General features: G+C 40.0%; 1 protein-coding gene across 1 annotated transcript; it reads right to left on the bottom strand.

Moving 5' to 3' along the window:
- Positions 1 to 6,936: 6,936 nt before the first annotated feature.
- On the bottom strand, positions 6,937 to 9,909 carry LOC107228193 (furin-like protease 2). The gene is given in 8 exon segments (XM_046746657.1): positions 6,937 to 7,060; positions 7,279 to 7,466; positions 7,564 to 7,845; positions 7,942 to 8,141; positions 8,265 to 8,736; positions 8,869 to 9,117; positions 9,359 to 9,470; positions 9,727 to 9,909. Coding segments are annotated over 8 exon segments (1,773 nt in total). The 3' UTR covers positions 6,937 to 6,973.
- Between the last annotated feature and the right edge of the window lie 323 nt (positions 9,910 to 10,232).

Below are 10,232 nucleotides of genomic sequence, written 5' to 3' on the forward strand. Positions count from 1 at the left end.
TGGTTTACTGGATAGAATGTTTAGACTTAGCAGCGAAGAGTATCATGAGGACAATTATCAAAAAATTGAGATATTGTTAACTAATAACAGTTATCCAAGATCGTTTGTTCGTGCAGCTATCATTAAGTTTAAAGAGAATAAAGCAAATGGTGGGGTTGGTGGAGTTCGTCCTACGAATTTCATCAAGTACTGCCGGTTTCCTTTTGTTCCGGGCTTGTCACATAAAATTAATAGTTGTTTTACAGGTACTAATGTAAAGCTGGCTTATTATAACGTGTATAAAATAAAATCATTATACACTAAGTTAAAGGATCCAGTGCAGCAGGATCAAAGAGCAGGTGTAGTGTACAAGATCCCGTGCTCTTGTGGACTTTGTTATGTGGGTCAAACCAAACAGTATTTAAAAAATAGGATTTACCAACATAGGAATAGTTGTAGGAATGTTAAAATCTTGGATGAGAACAAAACAGCGCTGGCCGCACATTACTTCGACTCGGGTCATGGGTTTGATTTTGACAAAGCGAAGATCTTAGATTTAGAGAATAACTGGTTAAAAAGATCGGTTAGTGAAATGGTTTGGATTAAACTTAATGACACGGTAAATAAGCGTACTGACACCCAGAATCTGAGTGCAATGTACAACGAGATTTTATCGGTTTACAACGATTATCTTGGTGACGCACGTTAGTTTTACTTTATTTTTGAATGTTTAGACTATTTTAATGTATTTAATTTTGTTTTGACTCAGATATTGTAGAAATGTTTTAGAGTATTGTTTTGAATTCCCGCGGCGGTGAATGTGGGAAACAAGGGCGCTTCATTCGCTTACTGTTTCCTCATTTATGTATATTTTGAGGTCGACTGCGGTCGACAGTTTATTTACATGTACAAGTCGGTTCTGTTAGCTGCGTTCTTTTTAATTAATAAATTTTTGAATTTTGTTAATTATTTATGAGTAGCTAATGAAGTGGTATAAGAAGATTTATATTGTTTACGCTTAAAAATTGAGGTAAATTTATTTGCTATTAATTGTATAATCTTGTTATATGTATTATGCGTTGTGTTTAAAATATTTTGTATTTATATGTATGTTTATAGACGCCTGAAGAAGGCCAAATAAAATGGTCGAAACGTTGCGGAATCAATGATTTGCGTTTATCAATAGTCCAAGTTCCTGTTAATTCCTGTTGTTTGTATGATATATCATGGACGTTAATATAATGGATATTTATTAGTATTCGAGGTATAACTCGAGGTGGTTGGCGGTGGTCGTTGGGGGTGGTTAGGGGTGGTTGCGGGTAATCAAGGTGATTCCGGAGAAGGGGGACGAGGATTTGTGCTCGGTGAGTTTAACGTTTTTATAATATTCGATGGCAATTGTAATTATATTTCATCTAATCTTTTTCAAACTTGTCATCTTTACAATAAATTATTTCAATTCATTCTTCGCGCAAGCACAAATTCAGTAGCTATAAATGCGCTAGTGAAATTCATTCTACTATCAATTAATTAATTGATTATATTAATTCTTACACAATATTTTTGATGTGTTCTTATACTGAAAATCTTTATTATTATGACAGGTATACCCGTGGTGGTTATCGGTGGTTGTTGGAGGTGATTGGCGGTGGTTGAAGGTGTTCGGAGTTGGACGAGGAGGAGGACGAGGAAGACAAGGAGGTGAAGGTGGACGAGGATTTGTGCTCGGTGAGTAAAACACTTTTATAATATTTGATGGCAATTGTAATTATATTTTATCTAAAATATTTCAAACTAGTCATGTTTACATTGAATTATTTCAATTCATTTTTCGCGCAAGCACATATTCAGTAGCTATGAATAAGCTTATACAATTTATTATATTATTGAATAATTAATTAATTATATTAATCCTCATACAATAATTTTGATGTGTTCCTATACTGAAAATATTTACATTAAATTATTTCTATTCATTTTTCGCGCAAGCACATATTCAGTAGCTATGAATGAGCTTATGCAATTTATTATATTATTGAATAATTAATTAATTATATTAATCCTTATACAATATTTTTGATGTGTTCCTATACTGAAAATATTTACATTGAATTATTTTAATTCATTTTTCGCGTAAGCACATATTCAGTAGCTATGAATAAGCTTATACAATTTATTATATTATTAAATAATCAATTAATTATATTAATCCTCATACAATATTTGTGATGTGTTCCTATACTGAAAATATTTACATTAAATTATTTCAATTCATTTTTCGCGCAAGCACATATTCAGTAGCTATGAATAAGCTTATGCAATTTATTATATTATTAAATAATTAATTAATTATATTAATCCTCATACAATATTTTTGATGTGTTCCTATACTGAAAATATTCACATTGAATTATTTCAATTCATTTTTCGCGCAAGCACATATTCAGTAGCTATGAATAAGCTTATACAATTTATTATATTATTAAATAATTAGTTAATTATATTAATCCTGACACGATATTTTTGATGTGTTCTCATACTGAAAATATTTATTACTATTCCAGGTATAACCTGAGGTGGTTGGAGGTGGTCGGAGGTGGACAAGGTGGACCAGGAGGAGGACGAGGACCAGGAGGAGGACGAGGAGGAGGCGGGGTGGGTCGTGGGAGAGGAGGGGCGAGGGAGGGAAGGGGGAGAGGTGGGCAGGGAGGGGAAGGGAAGGGGCGGGGAAGGGGTAGGGGGAGGGGGGGGGGGGGGGGAGGGAAGGGGCCGGGGGGATGGAAGGGGCGGGAGGGCGGGAGGGGGGAGGGAGGGAGGCAGGGAGGGAGGGAGGGAGGGAGGGAGGGCGGGAGGGAGGGAGGGAGGGTGGGCGGGTGGGCGCGAGAGGGGGGGGGGGTACTGCTCTATTAACTCTAACGGGCTAGCATCGACATCCGTCCTCCACTCTCTCCCTCCCGCCCGCCCTCCCTCCCGCCCTCCCACCCGCCCGCCCACCCACCCTCCCCTCCCCTCAGCCCTCCCCTCCCCTCCCCTCCACTTCCCTTCCCTTCCCTTCCCTTCCCCCTCCCCGCCCACCTCTCCTCCTTCCCTGCCCCTCCCCCTCCCCTTCTCTGAGGAGAGGAGAGGTCCTCTCCCACGACCCACCCCGCCTCCTCCTCGTCCACCTCGTCCTCCTCCTCGTCCACCTGGTCCTCCTCCTCGTCCAGCTCGTCCTCCTCCTCGTCCACCTCCGACCACCTCGGGTAATACCTGGAATAGTAATTAGTATTTTTAGTATAGGAACACATCAAAAATATTGTGTAAGAATTAATGTAATTAATCAATTAATTAATAATATAGTAAATTGTACAAGATTATTCATAGCTACTGAATATGTGCTTGCACGAAAAATAAATTGAAATAATTTATTGCAAACGTGACAAGTTTGTAATATTTCAGATGAAATATAATTACAATTGCCATCAAATATTATAAAAGTGTTTTACTCACCCAGCACAAATCCTCGTCCTCCTCGTCCTCCTCCTCGTCCACCTCCGACCACCTTCAACCACCTCAGGTTATACCTTGAATAGTAATAAATATTTTCAGTATAAGAACACATCGAAAATATTGTGTGAGGATTAATATAATTGAGTAATTGATTAAATAATTAATCAATAATATAATAAATTGTATAAGATTATTCATAGCTACTAAGTATGTGCTTGCACGAAAAATGAATTGAAATAACTTATTGTAAACGTGACAAGTTTTTAATATTTCAGATGAAATATAATTACAATTGCCATTGAATATTATAGGAATATTAATTAATTAATTAATAATATAATAAATTGTATAAGATTATTCATAGCTACTGAATATGTGCTTGCACGAAAAATGAATTGAAATAATTTATTGTGAACGTGAAAGTTTGTAATATTTCAGATGAAATATAATTACAATTGCCATGAAATATTATAAAAGTGTGTTACTCACCGAGCACAAATCCTCGTCCCCCTCCTCCTGAATCACCGAGATTACCCGCAACCACCCCTAACTACCTCCAACGAAAACCGCCAACCACCTCGAGTTATACCTCGAATACTAATAAATATTTTCAGCGTGAGAACTAATCAAAAATAATGTGTAAGGTTTGATATAATTTTTTTATCGACATATTTTACCAAAAAGATTATGAGAAGATTGTAAAGTTATAAAAATTTTATTAGCGCACCGACAGCTACTGAATTTGGGCGTGCGCGAAAAACGAATTGAAATTATTTATTGTAAACATGAACCAGGAACCACGGAGCGCTTATCCTGAAAGTCGAGAAATTTTGTTAGCGGACTGACAGCTACCGAATTTGGGGTTGCCCGAAAAACGAATTGAAATAATTTATTGTAAACATGAACCAGGAACCACGGAGCGCTTATCCTAGAAGTCGAGAAATTTTATTAGCGGACTGACAGCTACTGAATATGGGCTTGCGTGAAAAACGAATTGAAATAATTTATTGTAAACATGAACCAGGAACCACGGAGCGCTTATCCTGAAAGTCGAGAAATTTTGTTAGCGGACTGACAGCTACCGAATTTGGGGTTGCCCGAAAAACGAATTGAAATATTTTATTGTAAACATGAACCAGGAACCACGGAGCGCTTATCCTAGAAGTCGAGAAATTTTATTAGCGGACTGACAGCTACTGAATATGGGCTTGCGCGAAAAACAAATTGAAATAATTTATTATAAACATGAACTAGTAACCACGGAGCGCTTATCCTGGAAGTCGAGTCTCACCGCGTAGCGGACCCGAAGCGCGGGATCGGGGAGGTTGAGAACCCGGTACTCGAAATACGTAGCGGACCCGAAGCGCGGGATCCGGGAGGTTGAGAACCCGGTACTCGAAATTTGCGGAGCGCGACTCTCATCCGTCCGCTCTACTGCGCGGTTGTTTCCAGACTGAGGAATTCGGCTAGCTGATTTTAAATTGGTGACGTCACTTTCTGAACATCCGACATCCAAACTTTGGTTTCGAACTTTGATACTATGTATGATGATGTATGATGTATGATGTATGATGTGTGATGATATGATAAGATGTATGATGTATGATGTATGATGTGTGATGATATGATATGATGTATGATGTATGATGTATGATGTACGATGATATGATATGATGTATAATTATTTTAGTTTTCACATTTCACACAAGAAATACGCACTTTATCTCTCCTGCCGATTCCAGAGTCAAGCGGCCAGGCCCTTCGATGGTCAGCCGTCGACTGAAGATATATTCTTCAGTGAACGGGTCGGCTGATAACGCTGCCGTTCTGCGACAGTTGGATGATAAAAAATTTTGCTCGTATCTTTCAAATGTGTGTTAAAATACACTCGAAGTGTTAAGAAGCTTCGTTCTTTCTCTCCCTATTACCTTTTTAGGTCTTTAAATCACTACGCAGCGTTAAATACTGTCTCATATACGAAGCAATCATTTTGTCTCGTTCAAAATTAGCGCATCCGTGATGTATTACAGTTACTCTGAATTTTTTTCCATCCGAATACTTTACGAAAAACAATTCTGCTTCTCCACCCAACGCAGATACTTCACTTGCGACCAGCTAAAACAGCGTTTCGATTCTATGCCTATGAAAATTCAAGATCAAGAGAGCAAATGAAAAGTTGTTGGTATAATTTTGAATATTAGTGTTATGGGATACATCGAGCGCGTGTCGAATAGAATCCCATTCCGAAATGAATAATTCTTCTCTTTTCAAATCATAGCTAATCTAGTAATATAGGTAAATAGGATGGTTGGAAGTGTTCGGAAATGGTAGGAGGTGGTCGGCGCTGGTAGAAGGTGATAGGGGGTGGTCGAAAGTGGCCATTGATGGTCAGAGGTGGCAGGGGGTGGTAGGAGGTGTTCGAAAATGGTAGGACATTTCAAAAGTTAAAGTCGACGATGATCCGGTGCATCAATTTTATCGTTACAGATTTTCGTTTTCCACGAGGCATAGAGTATCCAACAACGATAATGCAGTCCTCAAAATTCGTCATTCATCTTTGTCTGGAAAGCTAATTCGCAAGGCGTGGTATTCTAGATATGTCGAAACTAAGCTAGCGGCACGTGTTTGCATTATTAGAAAAATACCCGTACTCTACATACACTGTTTCTAATCTTTTGCTACATTTGGTTTAATCCCCATGCTTCCACAGCACGAAAAGTCGGAAATGTTTTTGATTATCCATAATAAAATAAAAGAAGTAACAAAGCTTAAATTTATTGTTAAAGCTCTAATGAATACATCAAACTGCGGTCGAATTCATTCATTATTTGCACATGACCTCTGTATATTCGATAAATTATTCCTAAATACATTGAAACATATGTATTTATAATGAAATATCATGCAAAGGGCTGTGTAAACTATAAACTATAATTTCCATCAAATAGCTGCTCTTATGTCAACAGGGCTTTGAGACTCAGTTAAGTTGGATCTCGATTTTTGTCATCGTATGTAGGACATTGGGTTACAAGAACAAATGCGAATTACGAAGAACTCCGTAGTAGAGATAAGGATATTTTAGTTCAAGTATACCTATACACAGAATCTGTATGTGAAAATACTAAAACCTCTGTGTTTATTGTAAAAATCTAGTTTTAAACATGTGTATATATGTATATACACATGCATAAGTATACATATACATATATACACATACATGTAGATAAATGGTTATTAAGAAATTAGAAACACTCACAACTTGTCGCAAATAGAGTAAAACGTAAGGTTAATAATATACAAATTACACAAGCGCACCATAAAACGTGGCAAGGGTAATCCTAGCGCAGTGATTGTGTAAACTGAAGAAATATACATTTACGTATACATGATATAAATTAATAGACTAGAAAAGAGTGTTTAGAGAGCTTATCTAATTCCGATCTTGTCACAATAGATCATTAACATAATCAATATACGGTTAAAACTGTATTAGCTACATTCACTATTAGAGATAATATTTTTTATCCATAGGTTCCACCTGCACGGCCAATTTTGTGTAGCCGAGAGTCGACTCTCTTCTCCTAGATATGGCCTGTACATGCAACAGACAAGTATAAGTCTAATATTATGCATAATAGGTAATTAATATTGCATCTTAAGTGTCATAGGCAGGGCTGATTAGGTTTTCTCGTGATTACAAATGTGCTTGATTTTCACGTTACATAATCATGGAATGAATTTTACATACACAGCTTCTCTGATTTTACGATCAGTTCACGAAGCCTAAATTCGATGAAAATCATGACTAACCTGAAGAGCGACAAATATCGCGGCAAACAAAGCGATTGATGCAACGCAAATAGCAACTGCAAACGCAGTGGCTGCTGTTACAGCCAATGATGCAGAATCCTCGGTTCTGCCAAGGATATCTGAAACCCCGCGACCTCCGTCTCGGGAAACTGTCCGCTTTCCAGCTGGAGAGCTATTCCGGCAACCACCTGGATCATGAAATGTTGACATGGTAAGTGAGATACAAAATAATATTCAGGTTCATCAAACATCTCACTATCAGAATCAAGCAGAAGTTCAACCCACCCGTTGCTGGATTACATATACAACAGTCTTGATCCTTGGCATTATTGATACCAGCTGGACAGCAAGGGACGCATTGATTGTTCAGTTTGTCGATGTGCAACGGAGCAGCGCATGACAAGCAACTAAACTTTCCCGGTCCGGTACATCTCGGACAGCTTGAGTCACAGCTTTTGCAGAGTTGCGTCACCGAGTCGTAATATTGGCTACTGAGACATTCTATGCAAAGGCCCCCATCCAGCATTGAGTGAGCAGGACACAAGGTGCGCCCTAGCGGCCCTTCGGCTGAAACCAATTTGACATTAGAATGACGTTAAAAGTCCAAACGAATATAGGTTCCCCGTGAGTAATAGACTAGATAATGATCTCATATTTTACCACCTCTACATGTTTTGCAGTAATGATGACACTTCTGACATCCAAAACTGGTCCTAAAGAATCCTTCGGGACATTCCGGATGACATTCTCCTGCAGCCAATTGCCAGCCTCTCGGGCAGGTTACACACTGATCTCTCCTGGGTCCAGAACAAGTCCTGCAGGACATGTGACACTTTGCGCATTGTCCACGATCGCTGTAATATCTGTAAAAGCAATATTATACGAATTCCTCACTCATAAAAGCAAAATTGTAGATTGTCTTAAGGCCTTATCAAATTAGTGTCCGCGTGATATGGTGCGTGAGGTTAATTCATTCCGCGACTCACCCGTCAGCACAGAAAGATCTACACTCGCCACTCTGCAGCTGAAGTCCATCATTGCAAGTAGTACAGTTCAATGTGGAGGTGCAGGTCCTGCATGTATGAAGGCAGGGTAGATAAAGAAGTTTCCCAGCTGGCTGGGCGACGGAATAGTAACCGTCCTCGCATTGAGCGACACATTTTTGACCCTGCAGAAGCAGTGTCTCTTGGCAGGAGACGCAGGAGTCACGGGTGGGCCCGGCGCAAGTCTCTCATGTCGAGTGGCATCTCTTGCACCGTCCGTTTTCGTAATATGCAGTACTGTCGCACCGCGTACGACTCGCTGGGGCGCAGAAACTGTTGGCGTTCAAGTTCCAGTCACGGATGCAAATGGTGCAACCGGAGGATGTGCACGTCAAACATCCCGTGGGACACTGAACACACTCTCGCCTTTTCTTATCAGGGCTAAATCCCGTTGGACAAGAAGCCAGGCACGTACCTATCGGTGTGAAAATTGATCTTATAGTTAGAAAGATGCTGCAACTACTAACTGGGACCCTAACAAGTTGTTGAAGTAAAAGTGAGGTGAATAATTTGACTACAGAAACGAAATGAATATATGAAAGTTTACCTTCGGAAAAATAAAGTCCAGGCCGACAACCGATGTACTGAGTTTCACCGGTGCCATTGCAAGTTTCACAGGATACATGACAGGCTTCGAAGTTATAATCCATCGTTTCGTACGTGTTTTTAGGACAGGCAGCGTAGCATGTGTTTTCGTGCAAGACTAAGTGGTGTTTGCACGCAGTGCAATGATCCCTATGATTTTGGCAGCTAGCACAGTTTGTCTCGCATGGTATGCACGTTCCGTTTTCTAAATCTGAGGTTCGGTATTGTGTGGTTAATGACAATTATGCTGATCTCGCGGCATTCCCATTATAGTATGAATTTTTAATTAAAAATTTTAACGCTATGGAAAGTGTAAGTGCAAGGTTAAAGTTGAGCGTGCTAACGAGGTTTGCCGGTTCGAGAATTTATGGAAGATTTAACCCAAAGTATATGAAAAACTCGGAAAAAACACTTTCCACGAGTTGACCGATTTTGATCCCTTTCAAACCTACTCTCTTAATATTCCTCGGGGCACTGTTGCAGGCAGACAGCAATATCCGTGACCAGAAGATGAGCCGGATCACAGGAAAGACAAGAGTCCAAGGGTAGGTTGTAGGGTGGGTCCTACTACTGCCTAACCAAACCTAACCTAACCTAACCCTACCCCACCCTACCCCACCCTACCCTACCCTACCCCATCTCCTACCCTACCCCACCCTACCCTACCTTTTACCCTACCTTCTACCCTACCCTACCCCACCCAACCTCCTCCCACTTCCCCTCCCCGCCCCACCCCTCCTATCCCCATCCCACCTACCCCTTTCTGCCCCTCCTCTCCCCGCCCCTCACCACTTGTCCTTCCCCCCCCCCCTCTTCTCACCTTCTCTCCCGCCCCGCCTACTTCTACTCCTACTTCTCCGCCTCCTTCAACTTCTACTACTTCTACTCCTATTCCTACTTCTTCTATTCCTACTTCTACTACTTCTAATCCTATTCCTACTTGTATTCTTACTTCTTTTTCTACCCCTACTCCTACCGCTTCCACTCCTACTACGGCTCCCATTCCTACTCCTGGTCCCACACCTACTCTTACACCTGATACTACTTCTTCTCCTGATCCTACACCTACTCTTGATTCTACTCCTGATCTTGATCCTACTTCATCAAATATTATAAGAATGTTAATTCTCCGCGTCTTCCTCGTCCTCCTCCTCGTTCACCTCCAACCACCGCCAACCACCTCCAACAACCACCGATAACCATCTCGGGTTATACCTGGAATAGTAATAAATATTTTAAGTATAAGAACACATCAAAAGTATTGCGTAAGGATTAACATAATTTTTTTTGCGACTTATTTTACCAAGAATATTATGAGAAAATTAT

Source organism: Neodiprion lecontei, chromosome 1 (genome assembly GCF_021901455.1).
Source record: "Neodiprion lecontei isolate iyNeoLeco1 chromosome 1, iyNeoLeco1.1, whole genome shotgun sequence".
NCBI classification, from domain to species: Eukaryota; Metazoa; Arthropoda; class Insecta; order Hymenoptera; family Diprionidae; genus Neodiprion; species Neodiprion lecontei.